The following is an 18,381-nucleotide window of genomic DNA, read 5'->3' as shown; positions in this document are numbered from 1 at the left end:
ATCAGCGGTCTTTATTTACAATCCCCCGTCAATAAGATATGAGTCGTGCGCGCGCGTTAACGCCAACCGTCCATCAAACCAAACACCGTTGTACGCTCGTCATACCGCACCGGATGACACATTGTGTCACCAAGTGACGTTGACAGCTTTACCGGTTGGCACCGAACCGAACTGAGGGACCACCGATCCTGTCGATCACGCCACTAACCGGACCGAATCGGGTGGGGACAAGCGATACCGACCGATCGAGCACTCTCGTCAGCAGATGGTCGTGATCGTTTCACTTCACTCGTATCCCAGGGTGGGGTTGAGAATTTAAGGAATGTAAATGGTTTCCTTCGGCAGGGTGCTCGAGACACGAGTCACACGCGCGCTTGCCCGTCCCTGGTGGGTCGGGATATTCTCATTCGCCCGCTGGGTTTGGCGTTGATGGGTGAGCGAAAGATTTATGTTGCATGCCACCAACGGACCGCTTTGAGCCGCCGGGAGGTGGTTCTGATTGACGGCTGTCGTGGGAATTAATGCTCCGGCGCTCGTTCTAATTGCTCGGTACGGCAACCGCCAATTGTTGTAAGCGCGGTAATTGATGGATCGTAAAATGTGACCACAAAACCGCAGCCGCTCTACTGGGAGTTCGGTGTGTGTGTGTGAAGTGGATTAAATTATGATCTCTGTTATGTGCATACAAAAAAAAAGATCCCGCATGCTTGAAGTCATGTTATTTCGAAGTCATTAATACCGTACACTGGGTCGTTTTTCGTAATAATTTCGTTTCGTCCGCTTGACTCACGCGTTTCGTGTTCGCAATATTTATGGTAGAACAAAGTTGAATCAACGTGCGTTCCACCACGGCAAACAACGGCACACCAAGCATGCCAACATGCTAATGGGAACACTCATCACGCGCGCTGGCACCGGCTCGAACCGCTCCGGAAACATGTCACATTCCACCGGACCGGTTCCACCTCGGTGCCACATCTTAACACCCACCTTGGGCTTGAAACGGAGAGAAGCGTTATGATTGTTCGCTGCCTAAATAAACAACCGAACCGAAAGGACATGGAATGGGGATCAACAGCAATTCGCATGACTGTCGCCATTTGTCGTCGTCTCCATCGTCGGTTGCCCGGTTTTCGGTGAGTGGATTATGAACCGACCTGAGGGTACGAGAATGTCGCTCGTTCGCTATCACTACTTCTGTTGGTGGGGGTTGCAAATGATCGTCTTTAATCCACTTCCCTCCCCAATGGGGGTGGTTTATTTTTTCATCCCAAGTAAACCTGCCTCAGCGGCATCTGTCGGTTCTCTGTTGCGTGCTTACGTAACGGCTTGGTTGGTGAAGGTCTTGTCCTTTCGCTCACAACGTGGCGGAAGTCTCGCCTTTTTTTTTCTCGAGCGACTATGGCACATCAAAACCAGCAGCAGCACAACAGAACAACCGGAGACGAAGCAAATCATATGAAATAAGAATGCGCAGATGGCGCATCGGATCAATTATTTTAATTCGCTCGCGGAACGGAACAAGAAAAACGCACCACCCGCGTGTGTCGTATAACTCGAGTCGACCAATCGCTGGCAGAGGACGGATTATTTATCTAACCGGCCAACTGGCAATCGCGTTCCGGTCGTTGGGTTTGCTCATCAAAGATTGCGCCCCGGTCCGACATCCGGCCACGGGGGCAGATAATCGCCTGCCCAACGGGATTGGATCATCGCAATTCCGTACGTTTGGGGTTTTATTTTCGAGATCTCAGATGCACGCGTACAGCAAATCCAGTTTGTAAAATGCATTTCAGCGAAAAAAGGGCCCTCCAGCTTTCACCGAGTATCTCCGGAACCGGGAGAGCGTCCTTGTCGAGTGGTGCGGGTCAATTAAAATTTCCCTCAACATCGCGGAAGCAGACAAGATCCATGGCTCGCACCAACGGCAACAGGTGCGCGAGGTGTCCGCTGCGTTAAAAGGATAACGATGACGCATCCCCACGCTGGTGAAGCAAAACGAGCCACACATTATGGGACACCGTTCCGTTCCACTATCCTCAGAACCTGGGGGGATTTTTCCTGTGGATAACCTGATCCTCGACCGGACGAGAGTGGCTTTTCAATCGGCACCCTTCGACGACGGGGTCTAACGGGGACATATCTCAGCGAAACGGCGTCCAAACGAGAGGAAGAGACCGTTGAAGAGAAGGGATTTATCACGACTCTTGGCCACCAAAAAAAAAAAAGAATCCCACTCGACCCAACGGGCCGTGGCAACGGCGACAGTGACGATATAAATATCCGCTCCGGCTACAGTCCAGCAGTTTGGTGGCCGCCAGGTCGCCCGGGGGCCTATAAAAGTTCGTGTCCGCAGCTGCCACGGAAAGAGTTAGCACCGTTCGGGTTTGGCCAGACCCTGGGCGCATTGGCCGCCCGGGAAATCGGTCGGCATATCGGTTTGTCGCCGTCTCGGGACCATCGCTTGGTGGCGTTTTTTTTTTTGCCTCCCCGATCCACGGAAATTATGACACGCACTGATGGTAGATGATGGAAGATCGTAGACGTTTGCCACCCGCGTCCCGGGGGCGATGTCATGCTCATGTGAATGGGTGTTTATGTGCTCCTTCGGTCGAGATAAATCCACGTGATCGGAGACAGTCCATCGCATCGGATGTGAACACACCCGAAGGAAAACCATTCCACTTTGCCCATTGGTTCCGTTCGCTGTGATCTCTGAGCGCGGTTGTGAATCACACCAAGTCGTGGATCGTCCGGTGGCGGGTCTCCCACCAGATGGCGCTTTTTAATTTACGAGTCCTGAATAGTCACCAAAAGAGCGTGCGAGTCCTTTGCGACATAGCGCCGAAAATATCGCCACTTCGAGCTATTCGTCACATCGCTCACGAAAGCAAAAGCAAAGGTGCCATTAACGGTGGAACCGGCTGCTGGCTGCTGTTCCTTTGTTTTGTACGCGGGTCCTGCGACTTGCCGGTGACCACCAACGGGCCGAAATGTATGCCGCGGGATGAGAATGAGCCACGCTTGTCGGTGGAAAAATGAAACCCACTAAATCAACACATTTTATTATTTTCCCGGCAACAAGCTGCAGAGGCCGAAACAGCTGTACGGAGCCGTGTGTGGCAGTTCTTCATTTATTTTCGCTTCATTTATGTGCGTTCGAATCATCGGTCGAAAGGGAATCATGTTTATGGGGTGGATAAGTTCCGTAATTTAGCTGCGCCTCCGCACACGCATTCGATTATGTGAATGGGAATGCGTGGAAATGAGAACAAAAATTATTTATATCTACAGCTTGAACAGCCAGTCGAGCTAAAACCATTTGTGAAGCAGCACAGGGTGAAAGCCAAGCTTTGACCTTGGGAAGTGCACAAAAGCATTTACTGATGGACATTCCTTTGGACTAGGAAGAGGAAGGCGAAGAAAGGCCAAAAAGGTTCTCCGATTCGTTCGTCAACCGTCGAAAGAAGGGAGGGATCGGACCGCTTTTGTGACCGGTTGGCGTTAATGGAGACGCCTGGTTGCTGTCGCAATCGTTCATTATCATTTCGTTTCTCGTACCCTTCGCGCGTGGTCTGTCACCGTGCGATGCCGTGTGATACATCGAGGCAGCTGTGAAGGTCATTGGATCGGTAATAAATCATCACAGGTGCTTCACGCCAAAACGAATGGCCAATAGCGCACACCGTAGATTAGTTTGTATTCTTCGTTTTAATTTAGCCGCTACCCAGGAGCAATCTCGATTGAATTCTGCCAAGGGACTGATGGCTGGCGTACATCAGGTTTAAAGTCACACTGAGAGGTATAATTTGTGCAGTGTAATTTATAGCACACAAGTAGTAGTACAATTTTTTTTAACTGATATATATTTAGCATTGATCAATGTGAAAATATATCATTATAAACCAAGTTGAAGGATTTATTTCATCTCAATCACTTCATCTGCTTTTAATATTGGCTCAAATTTATTGTAAACGTTTTATTATATGAGTTCGTTGACCAAAAAATGGCACAAAAACATCAAAATAGCAAAAAATGGCACCAAAAAGTTACAAAAAAAATATCTCGCAAAAAGTATGATGATGAAACTATTATTAGCCCCATGTCCTTCCATCGTGCATTGGCTTCACAAATGTTTGCTCCAATGGCTGGTAGCACACGATGCAACATGTTTACAGTACACGATGCACATCTGCATCTGTGCGTCCGTGAGGCGAAAGTGAAGAAGGACACGTTCTCTGTAGAAGCGTACTGTTTTGCTTGGGTTTTTTTCTCCTCTCTCTCTCAAATTTAAACTCTGATCGTTCAAAGATCACAACATTCACCATACGAAGGACGACAGGTGATGGTGAATCTGCATTATGAACCGTACAATTGATTGGTCTTCGTCATATGCGTGGTAAAGAGCAAGATTGTTTGGACACATTTTACTGTGAATTAGCATAAAGATAGCATCATTTTAAGCTGTAAAAATTGCAAAACACCTTTGTTGCATGATGCGTGATTGCAGGGCACAAAATATGCGCTTCTTACCCAACTGGCCACCCTGCTTGCGTCAGCAATATTGCGCAAAACACTCTTTCGCAATCCGATGCACCGATGATAAAGATGTTACTTTGCGCGAATTAGCGGCGACCACTCCATAAAATATGCATCTGCTCGCTGGGGAGTTAGCTGTAGCTGGGTTGCTGCCGCCGATGCAGATCCCTATCGTGAGCTTGCCTTTAACGCCATGTTTATTATCGTACCCCGCCAAATGGCATACTCGAATGACGTTCGGGCCGGTGGGACGCCACGCACGAGCAACGGAAAATGTTAATTAAATCACCAGCAAATAGTATTTTAATTAAGGCTACTAATTTGTGTCGCCCTCAGCACACGAAGGGCAGGCCTTTCTGCTGGAAGCTGCCGGCTGTCACCCTGGGCCGGTACCATTTATTTATGCCACCTCGCAGGGGCAACGCGGGAAAAATAGCTAAGGATGTGTTTCTGCGTCCCGCGCTTCTGGTCGGGAATTGCCCACCAGCTTGCGGCTAATGGTTGTGCAACAAGGCACAAAGTCTGGATGTCCTATTGGCACATTCAGCTCGTCGCAATCGCCTTTCATTTTGTACGCGATAATCGAATCGAAAGTGAGGCAGACAACGGTCAAGAGAATTCATCACAGGTTCGCTGTTGGCATCCATGTAAGGGTAGAACCGTGCGATGAATAATAGATCGAAATTAGCATCGACCAGGGCGTCCACGTCATATTGTCACGTACACGTCATCAAATCAACGATCGTGTGTGCCATTCCGAGGATCATCACTAGGCGGCACCCACGGTCGACGGAGAACGATTAGCATTTCTCCAACGAAAACTAACGACCTGTTCTGTTCGCGCTCTTTCTTTTTCCTCCACGCTGAAGATAAGACTTTTCCAAAAGAAAAAAAACGCGTCGCGACACTCACCGCTTTTTGTTACGCTTCAGCTAAGCTAACCGGCGGTTTCGTGTGTATGCGAGTGTGTATGTGTGTGTGTGTTTGGTTTTTACATTTCGGCCTAAAGTCAACGATTACGGCATAACGCGAGCGATGTGTTTGTGGCTGCCTTCGAATCCTATTTTTTCCACCACGCAGGCCAGGGTTTTTCTTTTATCTTTTTTTTTGTTGCCCTGCGGCCCGCACACCCTGGATATCGTCGGCTTTACGGGCGCCAAAGTGAGCCAAAGTAAAAAGTGGGGAGGGAAAAAGTATTCGAGAAAATAAAATAAAGACCAGATTTCGTCCCGCGACGAAATGATTGAGCGGCGCGAGCGAGAAAAATTGATCCAGCCGGTGGCAGCAGCAGGAGGCGGCAGAGTGGCGTGTTCCCGTTGGATGGGTGGGTGGTTGGGTGGTTGGGTGGTGGTTGCGCAGTTGTCACCCGTTTCATCGGATCTCCAAAAATATATATAAATATCGCCAACCACTGGCGACTGAAGCCGATGGCGTCTCGCTGGCCCTCGCAAGCTGTACAGCTATGTTCTAGCCGTTCCCAGCATGCTTTTGGGGAAGCGTAAGGGTAGCCGGTAGTATGTGGGAGAAGGTGAGGAGAGCCACGAAGGGACTCCGAATCGCGCACGGTGTATAGCCGTTTCACACTCGATGGCGACGACGACGACGACGACGCTCTTAGGTGGCGCACGCACCCGTCTTGTTATAAAAATGCATAAATTTATGATCCACCGGGAGCGCGCGAAACGATGGGAAGGAGGAGGTGGTTGGGGAAATGAAAAAATCCACCCACCACCTCTTCCTGCCGTTGCCACCACCCGCGGAATGCGGAATGTCGCGTCGGCTCGCGAGAAGGAAAGGAAAAATATACATTTATAAAACATAAAGCAAGACAAAAAAAAACAAGTTGAAAGGTGAAAAAACGAGAAACAACCGATACACGCAACACAGCAGGCGCCAACGATATATTTGTCACGGTTGCCACTGAGGTGGGTAAAGGTGGAGGGGGGGAGGGGCGAGGGGGAGGGAAAACAACCCCTCCCAAACACCCCACATCAACTCAACCCACCCCAACTGCGCTTGCCTAATCGGAAGTGGAGTGATCGGAAGCCGCTTCCTCCTAACACGTTGCGATTGATAAATGCGCTACACGTGCCATCGAGGCCAACGACACGTGGCGGCCTGCCTGAGGGTGAGGGGGGTATAGGGGGGAGAAATCCTCGCGATCACGATCGGTTCGGATTTCCGTTTCCCCCAAAGGAACGAACCGAGTGTACCGCGGCTTGTACCTGCCAAGCGAATTTGTGCATCCTGTGGCGATTGATGTCGCCACTGCACCACGATCACGCGATCGATGGGCCCGATAGCGTCATTAGGTGGAAAACTCGCCCCCCCCCCCCTCCCCACCATTGGGGTGTTGAAAAATGGCTCCCATCCTGCGTGCGGATGCGCTTGTCATATGCGCTTAAACCGTCGCCTAAATCAACCCACTCCTCCATTCGATGGCGGGAGGTTTCCGTCCTCGCTGGTCCGGAAAATGCTGCATCGGGTGCGGGAAACAGTGTGTAAGTATGTGTGAGAGAGAGAGAGACAGAGGGGTTTGTTCATTTTTTTTTTTGGTAAAACAGACTATCTCTTTTTTTTTTGCTTCGCCCAAATGCTTGCTAGCTCACATCGGGCGTGAAAAACGTCGCCCGAAAGCCGAATGGGCCGAAAGGAAACGAACGCTCACCCGCAGGAATCGCTTGGCGATCGCGCATTTCGTGTGGAAAGTTCGGAACCTTCACTTTTCCACCCGTCCCGCCGCCCCGCCATGGGGAGTTTTTCCGCTAGGTGGATCGGTCGTGATCGCTTTCTCCATCTCACGTCTCCGGGTGTTTCTCTCGCTCACACACGCTCAAGAGTATGTGTGCGTGCGTGCGTGTGTGCGTTGGCTTGTGGAAATTTCTATTTCACCCTCCCGGACATCTAGCGCGTGTCTTCCTTCCGTACGATCGCTCCGATCGCTGGTGGAAAAACGGGGCAACCGGAGTTTTGGGGGACGAAAATCAAAAAGCCGATTGGGGCCCTGGGGGGGGGTGGGCCGAATAAAAAAAAACGCTCGCTTCGGGCGTGCTCGGGTTGACCACCCTCACTCTCCCCTCCCGGAGACACCACCCCTCGGGGTCCTTCGGTGCTCTGGAAAAAAAGAATATGCCGACGAAGCCGTGGAAAATCCGCACAGACTCGGAATCTCGCGCCTCGGATTCTCGCACCCGGCCGTCCGTTTATCAGTTGACGTTCGGTATTCAGCTCATCAGCACACGCGTGCTCGGCGCAGGATAGGCTCCTCAGAGGCATTGGTCGGCGAATGCCAGACACGCACACACCGCTTTATTCCGGCTCGACTCGAACCCCTCAGATCGCTCCGGTTGCGCTCTCGTGCTCAACTCACGGCCTCCTACCCAGAGCCCAGCGGTAGTTTTGCGTGAGTGCGTGCGTGCTACTGTGTCCTTGTGCGTGTGTGTGTGTGTGTGGGGGGGGGGGGGAGGGGGAGGATGACAAGGGTTGTGATTATACGGGGGTGGTGGGGGAGGGTGCACAGTTTGCGATTTTTGGGGGTTGTATGGTGGGAGGTCAAACATCACACACCACCTACCCCCATTGATCGGTTGTATTGAGGTCGCCGATCGCCGATCGATCGCGAGCTTTTGTGTGTGTGTGTGTGTGTGTGTGCGCGTGTGTATGAGTGGCTCCGAAAAGAGGTTCCGATTGGGAAGCGTTATGTGGTTGTGTGTGAATGTGTAAAATTCAATGCGTAGTGGTCGGCTGTAACCGGAAGTGATTTCACTGGATTGTCCACTCTCTCTCTCACCACGTGGCACAAAGGCCCTCACCAAATGCATTTCACGCGAATATCCTTTCTGTGTCCTGTGGCCGAGGATTGTTTGCCAATTTTGAAAACCGTTTGGTGCAGCTGTTGAGATCCTTTCCTACTCCTAGCCTAGAGGTCACAGGTCATTGAGAGCACATAAACGGATAAAACGTCTTAAAAGTTTCCCGACCATCCTCGCCATGATGGATCTTTTGCTAGAAGGAGAAACCGAAAACCAAACCAACCGTTGCCATTGAAAGATATTTTAAGAACCCCTATGCTCCAGTTTTTCGACATTTTCGTTTTGCCTTTTTTTTTTTAGTTTCAATTTACTTTAAATTTCGCTTTCCATTCCGAGGGTCTTGACGTTTCCCAGGGCGAATCCTTTAAGCAAATGACCAACAGCTGCCCTACGGCTGGTGCTAGTCCCTCAAGGGCTGGACATTCTTCTCAGCGAAACTCGCAGTTAAGATCTCCATTTCTTCCCCACATTAGTAGAACTTTCGCGTCTGTGGATGTTCTTTTTGGACGTGCTCTTTTTTTCTACTCCCCAACTCTCGATTGTGTTGAAGCTGAGAGTCCTTTCGCGTCCTTGAGTGTCCTTGGTCTATTGCTTGTGCCGTGCGGGAGAGAGTGGTGACTCTACGTGACGGGCTCAGGAGCCATAATAAGGGTCAACGGTGTTGTTCAATTTCTCCTATTCCTTCCTCGTGTTACGTGATTGCGCGCGTGTATGTGCATATAGCGGGTGAAGCGTGGTGAAGAAGAAGAAGAAGAAGAAGAAAATTCGTTCAAGCCGCACCCCACGTGAGCAGTGAAAGAAAATCGCGCGCCAAACGTGCACCACGAGCCTCGAACCGAACCATGTGGTGTGACGATGAGGACCAGGGCTCGACCGAACCGGTCGAGGCGACGTGGGAAGAACACAGTCAGTACTATCGCAGCTTTCCCCGCTTTCTGTCCGTGTCCGAGCACGATCGGCGCGAGACGGTGCGTGTGTTCTTCATCGAGCAGGACGTGCCGGTGATGGAACCGTCCGAGATCGACTTCGTCCCAACCAACATGCTGAACGCGCTGTTCATCCACACGCATAAAGGTAAAGCGGGTCCTCACTCTGAACCGGACGTTAGAGACCCCCAAGATAGAGGTTCTTTCCGGCCCCCTAGATAGAGGTTGTTCCTGGCGCAAGGACGCGAGAAACTCATCGTGTGTGGCAGGAAAGGATATCGCTTCATTTATCGCCTTCACGAGCACGAGCAGGTTTATGTTTTCTCAAATGTAGTAACGGAAATTATTGGCACCCAACCAGTCTTACTGAGTCGAGTTTCAATCGTCCTCTCGCTAAACCCTCAAGTGGTGCTGCTCGAACTGTGTGAAGACGATCGACACCTCTACTCGCAAGAGGCACTTGTGAATGAGGCGCCACTTCAACGGGGATTTGATTTCATTTTTGCACCATAAAACCGCAACGTGGCGGAACACCCATTCGCGTGTTGTGAAGTGCTCCCAAGAGGATCGCCAGCTGGCTACGATTCGAATGAAGCGTGCCAGGCGTACGTCCCGGATCGAACGAGCTGCGGAAAAATGTCACCACACACGACACACCCATGTAGCTTGGGTTGTTGAGAATAATCCCTCACATCGCGATCGTCAACGTCTGTTTATCGTTTTCGACAACTTCTCTCTCGCTACTGCGTCGGATCAGCCAGAGACCACATTGGGGATCGAGTGTTTCGAGTTGGAGGTTGGAGGCCACCACAAAACGCGGTGGAAAAATCTCATTATGCGTTTTTTTTTTTCTTGGGGAACGGGGTACTTAAAATAAACAACCACCGAGAGGAGATGTTCCGCTGGCACGCGGGAAAGCGAGTAGAATTTTAATGAAAATATTCCACGCCCTGGAAATGGTGGTGGAGTGATTTTTCTTGCGCATTTGCCAGCATGTAAATCAATACGGAGGTTCAATATGGGGAGATTTTTAAGTTGCTGTTTTTTCTCTTCTAATCACGTTTTTTTCTTCCGCTTCATCAACTCAGCCCATCAGCAGCGCGAAGGAAATTTGTTTTTGATCCAATTATTATTTCGACACACGACGCAATCTCTTCACCGATCGTGTGAGTGGCGATCTAGTAATTTATGGGTGGCGGCCATTTTCACGGGTGCCCCGGTGATGGTGGTGGTTTTTCCCTGCTCAAGCGGCACCCTCAAACATGCTGCTGGTTCAGTTTGTGTGACCCCTTGGAAGGGTTCAAAACATAAATTCATCCCCAAACGGCCCAGGCCCATTGCCACGCGGAAATTCAACACCACGCGGCTGTGTATTTTGGTTGGGTTTTCTTTTTTTTGCGGGATTTTAGGCCAGTTTTTCCTGCGCTAAAGATGGGGGATGTAGCGGAATTGTGCCACTTCGATCGCGTGGGATCTTTATCGTGGCATTCTCTCCGTAAACCATCTTTCCCAGGCGCGTTGGTTAGGGAAAAGCGGACGCCCAGTACCTCGTAGCTCACGTGGTTTTTCCCGTTTGGAAAATGACGCCGCGCTATTAATTTCATTGTCGCCTTCCATCAGGGGCCGCGTGACTAAAAAGCCTGCCGGTTTATAAATATCGCTCACGAATATGGTATTTATTTGAAAGCGAGCAAAAAAAACACACACACACACACACACACACACACATTTAATGTTGTTGTTCCAGAGAAGCGAGAAACCCCGCTACTTCCCGGTTGGCGCGATAAATTTTCAACATAATACCGGCGGCATAATATTACCCGGCGGTACCAAATAAATTGTGTGTCCTCTCGCCTTGGGGACGCCACACCGCCACGCGTTCCCTCGAACTCAAACAAGCCAATAAAAACCCATCGGAAGCGTACGCTAATGCGTAAACAAATGGGGTGGATGGAGGGGAGGTTGTTTACTCGCCCCAGGGAGGTGGTCCTTTACACACGCAAGCCCGCACCCAGTTATGATTGCCGGAATGAAGGCGAACGCTCCCGGAAACAGGTGAAACGCCGATCTTAAGTAGCGAGCAGTGTACATATAAACGGTACACACGATCCCCCCCGATGTACGAGTGAGCAAACACACGCCAATCTTGTGGGGTGATTATGCTGCCTGCCGGAAGCAACAGTTGTTCGCGTGGGCGACAACACATTGTAGTGAGCACCTCCACGGCGACATGGCGTTGTTGAACCATAAATTTTCCCATCCAAAGCCAATGGAGGCGCCTGGTGCTGCTCAGCCGATTGTTGAAACCCACGCCAACATCCACCCAATTCCGCGTGGTGGGTGATGATCATCACCCTCTCATGTGTGAATGTGTGTGTGTATGTGACCCTGGTGGCCCGGGCGCGCGATGGATGAGCAAGCGATCGTAGAACAAATAAACAAACATCGGCGGACAAGGAAAACAATGGCTGCTGGCGTGTGAGGAGCAAAACCAACAACAATCGGGATCGTTGGAAAGTGCGGTTTTTTTCGCTTCTGCAGAGAGCGCGATCACAACCAAAGAGCGATCCTTCGAGGTCAGAAGAGCATGATGGGTTCGCTGGGTTGATGGGCCGGAAAAATCACGCTAAAATGGTACCCGAAAATGATCGAACTCGGAAAAGTCCCACCCTGGTACAGCAGCGGAAAAGAACCCGCACGAAAAGATGCGAGAAAAATAAACCACCAACGAAATCTCGCTGCTTGCTACCTAAGCGATGATGTATGAATGTATGCACGTGCGTGCGTGCGTGTGTGTGGCTTCCACACCCCCATCGAGGATCCTCCACTGGACCGGCCGTGGTGTGGAGCGAAGGCCGTCCCAACTTTGTCATTCGACTGGCCCTCCATTCCTCGCGGTCTCGCGCTACCAGCAGGAGCGGAAGTGTGTATGTGTGCGTGCGTGTTAGTAGTGTGTGGCCAGATGATGTGGCCCCACCCAGCATCTCTCGGCACACGCGATGTGGTGAAGTATTCGGTGAAGATCCATCCAAATAAATTGTGCCAAAAAAACAACAGGTGTACCCCATATGTATCTGGTCGGTGGTTTCCTGCCCTTTCGTAACCGCAGCACCGCATACAGATACCAGAACCGAGTGGGACAGAGTGAGAGAGCGATAAAGAGAGAGAGAGAGAAAAAAACACCGAAGGCTGACGTAGCCGAATCTGCGACTAAGCGCGAAGGAATTTTTATAAAAATACCCCTGGAATGGATCACACTTTTTACGTTCATTATGCGATGATGGCCGGGCGATGATGATGAGCGCAATGGCGCGGCAGAAGCAGCGTTGTGTAACGTGTTGTTATTTCCTAAGCTCACCACCAGTGCGATTGTGTGGTGACACTCGTTTTGATAGGCGTGGGAGGATATGGTAGGATCCGTTCCGGCGGTTTGCCAGTTGCGTGGAAGCGGTTCTTTATTTTGCGATCAAACGAGCGCGACGCTCAGGGAGGATTTGATATAATGGATGGTCTCTTTTGGGTGGATGGTTTTTTTTGGGGGGTAGAAAAAGTGGCATTCTCCGTCCCGCTACCAGGAAGGTGATGGAACAAATCTGGCCAATTGCATCACTCACCAACGTCCCGGGTTGAAAATGTGTTATGGGATGTATTAGAAGGGAATTAATCTGGAATTACTTCTCATGGGTGTTGCTGCTGGTGTAAAGCATACTAATTTATTCATCTAATTTAATGCTTCAAACCATGAAGCAATAGGATAAAGAAATCCTCACGAACATTGTTCTTCGAGTGCTTGGGTTTCAGAATTCATGAAGGTTTTTGAGGACGGAAAAACAGATGCTACATTCATGAGGGATTTTACTTTATCCTTAGGTATTATGCCTCTGACTGTTCTAGTTCTAGACGGACAATCTGAGTAGTCCTAATATATCTCAAAAACACTCATGCCAGAGATATAACAAAATTTGGCAGTAATTGCAATAACCTATATAACGTTCGACGTGAGTTCATCCTCCATCTTGAACGTCCACCGATTCACCCTTATAATGCCGATCGATCGATCCACCCTTATAATGCCCCCAACTAACGTCGTCTTTATCTCTCTTTCTCTCTCTCTCTCTCTCTCTCCAACTCCACAGCCGAAATCAAGATGCCCAGCGGACAAGTAGACAAGCCAGTGGTGGACGACAACCACGATGGCACCGTGTCGATCCGGTACGATCCGAAGGAGGAAGGCATCCACGAGCTGGCGGTCAAGTACAACGGTGAACACGTGCAGGGTTCCCCGTTCAAATTCCACGTCGACTCGATCTCGTCCGGGTACGTGACGGCGTACGGACCCGGTCTCGTGCACGGTGTCACCGGTGAACCGGCCCAATTCATCATCTCGACCAAGGGTGCAGGTGCCGGTGGGCTCCAGATGGCCGTCGAAGGACCCAGCAAGGCCGACGTGAGTGATCGTACTTCCAAGGAACTGCAGCTTGAACAGCAACACTAATAGCCTTCTCTCTTTCACTGTCTCGATGCCCTTTGTAGATCACGTACCACGACAACAAGGATGGAACGGTGTCGGTATCGTACCTGCCAACTGCACCGGGCGAGTACAAGATTTCGGTTCGTTTCGGTGACAAGCACATCAAGGGTTCGCCGTACTTCGCGAAGATCACGGGCGAGGGTCGCAAGCGTAACCAAATTTCGGTTGGTTCCTGCTCGGAAGTGACGCTACCGGGTGTGATCAGCGACCAGGACCTACGGTCGTTGAACGCCTCAATCCAGGCACCGTCCGGTCTCGAAGAACCGTGCTTCCTGAAGCGCATGCCAACCGGCAACATTGGCATCTCGTTTACGCCGCGTGAAATCGGTGAACACACGGTCTCGGTGAAGCGGCTCGGCAAGCACATCGCCAACTCACCCTTCAAGGTGAAGGTGTGCGAGCGCGAGGTCGGTGACGCCAAGAAGGTCCTTGTGACGGGCGGTGCCCTGACGGAGGGTCACACGCACCAGGACAACGTGTTTGCGATCGATACGCGCAACGCCGGGTACGGTGGGTTGTCCCTTTCGATCGAGGGCCCAAGCAAGGCGGAAATTCAGTGCACGGATAAGGACGACGGCACGCTCAACATCGCGTACAAACCGACCGAACCGGGGTACTACATCGTGAATCTGAAGTTTGCGGATCACCACGTCACCGGATCACCGTTCACGGTGAAGGTGTCCGGCGAGGGTACGAACCGGCAGCGTGAGAAGATCCAGCGACAGCGGGAAGCCGTCCCGATCACGGAGGTTGGCAGCCAGTGCAAGCTGACGTTCAAGATGCCGGGCATTACGTCGTTTGATTTGTCTGCCACCGTGACGTCACCGGGTGGGGTGAGCGAGGACGCGGAGATACAGGAGATCGAGGATGGGCTGTACGCGGTGCACTTCATCCCGAAGGAGCTGGGTGTGCACACGGTGTCGGTCAAGTACAAGCAGATCCATATTCCCGGTAAGCTGTGGCCGTTTTGTTGACGTTTTAAGCGTTTTTTCAAGCGTTTTTCTCTCTCTGATCTTCGGCAGGATCGCCATTCCAGTTCACCGTCGGTCCGCTCAGGGACACCGGGGCGCATCTGGTGAAGGCGGGCGGTCCAGGACTCGAGCACGGTGAGCAGGGTGTTCCGGCGGAGTTTAACGTTTGGACGCGTGAAGCCGGTGGAGGTACTTTGGCCATCTCCGTTGAAGGCCCGAGTAAGGCCGAGATCGAGTTCAAGGATCGCAAGGATGGCTCGTGCGATGTTTCGTACGTGGTCAGCGAACCAGGTTGGTTACTCGATGCAGTCAAATAGCAAACACCCACGCTAACCTAACAACCACCTCTCTTTCTCTCTCTGTTTCACTCCATTCAGGTGACTACCGCATTGGGCTGAAGTTCAACGATCGCCATATTCCGGACTCACCGTTCAAGGTGTACATTTCGCCGGCGATGGGCGAAGCGCACAAGCTGGAGGTGGCCCAATTCCCGACCGGTTGTGTGCAGGCGGACAAACCCGCTCAATTCATGGTGCGCAAGAACGGCGCCAAGGGTGAGCTGGATGCGAAGGTATGTGTGTGAGAGAGAGAAAGCAATCCTGCGAAAGGCGAACCATCGATTAATCCCCCCTATCGACATTCCCATCCACAGGTGGTAGCACCCTCAAACAACGAAGACGATTGCTTCATCCAGCTGATCGACCAGGATCAGTACTCCGTTCGGTTCTACCCACGCGAAAACGGCATCCACGCGATCCACGTCAAGTTCAACGGTGTCCACATACCGGGCTCACCGTACCGCATCAAGGTCGGCAAGGACGACGTCGATCCGGCAGCGGTGCATGCCTCCGGCAAAGGTCTCGGTGATGTGAAGACGGGCGAAAAGACGGATCTGATCATCGACACGTGTAATGCCGGTGCCGGAACACTCGCGGTCACCGTCGACGGTCCGGCAAAGGTCGCGATGGACTGCACCGAGGTCGAGGAAGGGTACAAGGTGCGCTACACACCGCTTCTGCCCGGCCACTACTACATGACGATCAAGTACAACCAGATGCACATCGTCGGCTCACCGTTTAAGATCAACTGCACGGGCGAGAGCCTGGCGGAGGCCGGTGGTCAGGAGACGTCCTCCGTGATCGTCGAAACGGTCGCGAAGGTCTCGAAGGGTGGCAACCGGACCGGCGTTATCCTGCCGATCTTCAAATCGGACGCGAGCAAGATCCAATCGAAGGGTATGGGCCTCAAGAAGGCGTACATGGGCAAGCAGAACCAGTTCACGATCAATGCCGGTGACGCGGGTAAGTGGACGTTTTTTTTTCTTTCGCTTTACCGCTTTGTTCAATTAACAACCGGTCTCTTTCGTTCGCCCGCAGGCAACAACATCCTATTCGTTGGCATTTACGGACCGAAAGGACCGTGCGATGAGGTGTTCATCAAGCACACCGGCCGTAACCAGTACACGGTCAACTATCTCGTGCGTGAGCGTGGCGATTACATCCTGCTGGTGAAATGGGGCGACGAACACATCCCCGGCTCGCCCTTCAAGGTTGACGTTTAAGGACCCCACAGCACACACTCTCCCCGTCCGCACGAGCACGAGCGCCAACGAGCGTTCCTTTGGTCGGCTTTTAATTTTCTCAAAAACACCTCCCGTACTCCCGCTTCCCTGTTCCCTTCTTTTCCTTTTTAGTGTGTTTAAGTTTTAAAACAAAAGAAAGCAAAAGCGGAAAAAAGAATTTTATCCATACGTCGTTATCCTTTCCTTTTGTTTGTTTTTTTTTTCTTTATCGAGGACACGCTACTCGCCCTCGTAGAAAAAGGAAGGGACACGGAAAGGACGCGTTAGACCGACCTTCCTTATTATTTTTTTTTGTTACATTATGCGGTTCTTCTCATTATGCGGTTTTTGCGTTTAAGTTGCTCGCCTCCGACTTTCGTGTATCGTATGTTTAACATGTTGTTTCCACAAATACAACCCCCCCTCCCTCCTCCCTCTCATACAGACACCCACAGCCACACACATCGTTTCCGTTTTCGCGTGTAGCCACGTGTAGTGCGGCGTATTGTATTTAGTTTAGCCCTAGGCTGGTAGAGAGCGCGATCCGACGACCTACCCACGGTTTTTTGTTTGTTTGTTTGTTTGTTTTTTGTTTATTGCTCCTGAATTCCGAGGCATCGGGAACCGCTGATCGCGGTTCTCAACTGTGCCGCAACAGCCACGAACCGCGATCCCGCTGCTCCCGTTTGTTGCTACTATTTATTACGCGCGTACGTTCTTTGTTTTTTTTTTTAATTTCCTCACCGCCCACACACACAAACACACTCATACATCCCCCTTGAAACCTACTACTTCCTAGTGGAAACGACGATCACAGTCTATGTAAGGTTTAAGTAAAAGTTGTCAAATCGAAATATCCAAAAAAAAGAGACAAAAAAATAAATAAAGCGATTGTGTAAACGTTGATTTATGCCGTTTTTTTTATCGCACTAAATTCGTGCGGAAGTGGAAAGAAATTGCTGAAATTTGAAAGAAAGTTCCTTCGGTTGCAACGTGTTCGCATAAAAATTTCGTCCGAAATTTTCTTCCAAAATTTCACCCGAAAAAATCCATTCGTCCGCAAAAAAAAACGGAAACCTCTTCGGGTCATGCTCTCCTGTTACTCGGGTCGAAATTTTGTTTCAAAAATTCGACCGAAAAAATTGATCCGATCGCCAAAAAATCCGGAAACCTCTTCGGGTCATGCTCTCCTGTTACTCGGGTCGAAATTTTCTTCCAAAATTTCGACCGAAAAAATCCATCCGTCCACAAAAAAAACCGGAAACCTCTTCGGGTCATGCTCTCCTGTTACTCGGGTCGAAATTTTCTTCCAAAATTTCACCCGAAAAAATCCATCCGTCCGCAAAAAAAAACGGAAACCTCTTCGGGTCATGCTCTCCTGTTACTCGGGTCGAAATTTTGTTTCAAAATTTCGACCGAAAAAATTGATCCGATCGCCAAAAAATCCGGAAACCTCTTCGGGTCATGCTCTCCTGTTACTCGGGTCGAAATTTTCTTCCAAAATTTCGACCGAAAAAATCCATCCGTCCACAAAAAAAACCGGAAACCTCTTCGGGTCATGCTCTCCTGTTACTCGGGTCGAAATTTTCTTCCAAAATTTCACCCGAAAAAATCCATCCGTCCGCAAAGAAAACCGGAAACCTCTTCGGGTCATGCTCTCCTGTTACTCGGGTCGAAATTTTGTTTCAAAATTTCGACCGAAAAAATTGATCCGATCGCCAAAAAATCCGGAAACCTCTTCGGGTCATGCTCTCCTGTTACTCGGGTCGAAATTTTGTTCCAAAATTTCGACCGAAAAAATCGATCCGTCCGCAAAAAAAACCGGAAACCTCTTCGGGTCATGCTCTCCTGTTACTCTTGTCGAAATTTTGTTTCAAAAATTCGACCGAAAAAATCCATCCGATCGCCAAAAAATCCGGAAACCTCTTCGGGTCATGCTCTCCTGTTACTCGGGTCGAAATTTTGTTTCAAAATTTCGACCGAAAAAATCGATCCGATCGCCAAAAAATCCGGAAACCTCTTCGGGTCATGCTCTCCTGTT

The 18,381-nt window shown here is 50.6% G+C and overlaps 1 protein-coding gene across 1 annotated transcript in view; it reads left to right on the top strand.

Moving 5' to 3' along the window:
* The window catches only part of LOC128720673 (filamin-A), a 39,877-nt gene extending 23,321 nt beyond the window's left edge, over positions 1 to 16,556 (top strand). Inside the window, exons 12-17 of the mRNA XM_053814358.1 lie at positions 13,414 to 13,724; positions 13,811 to 14,759; positions 14,831 to 15,070; positions 15,157 to 15,350; positions 15,432 to 16,080; positions 16,156 to 16,556. Coding sequence (XP_053670333.1) covers positions 13,414 to 13,724; positions 13,811 to 14,759; positions 14,831 to 15,070; positions 15,157 to 15,350; positions 15,432 to 16,080; positions 16,156 to 16,340 — 2,528 coding nt within the window. The 3' untranslated portion in view covers positions 16,341 to 16,556. The remainder of the gene's footprint in view (positions 1 to 13,413; positions 13,725 to 13,810; positions 14,760 to 14,830; positions 15,071 to 15,156; positions 15,351 to 15,431; positions 16,081 to 16,155) is intronic.
* The last annotated feature ends 1,825 nt before the right edge of the window (positions 16,557 to 18,381 follow it).

This window comes from Anopheles nili, chromosome 2 (assembly GCF_943737925.1).
Source record: "Anopheles nili chromosome 2, idAnoNiliSN_F5_01, whole genome shotgun sequence".
NCBI classification, from domain to species: Eukaryota; Metazoa; Arthropoda; class Insecta; order Diptera; family Culicidae; genus Anopheles; species Anopheles nili.
The sequence above is the reverse complement of the archived record's forward strand: the minus strand, read 5'-3'. Positions and strand labels throughout refer to the sequence as shown.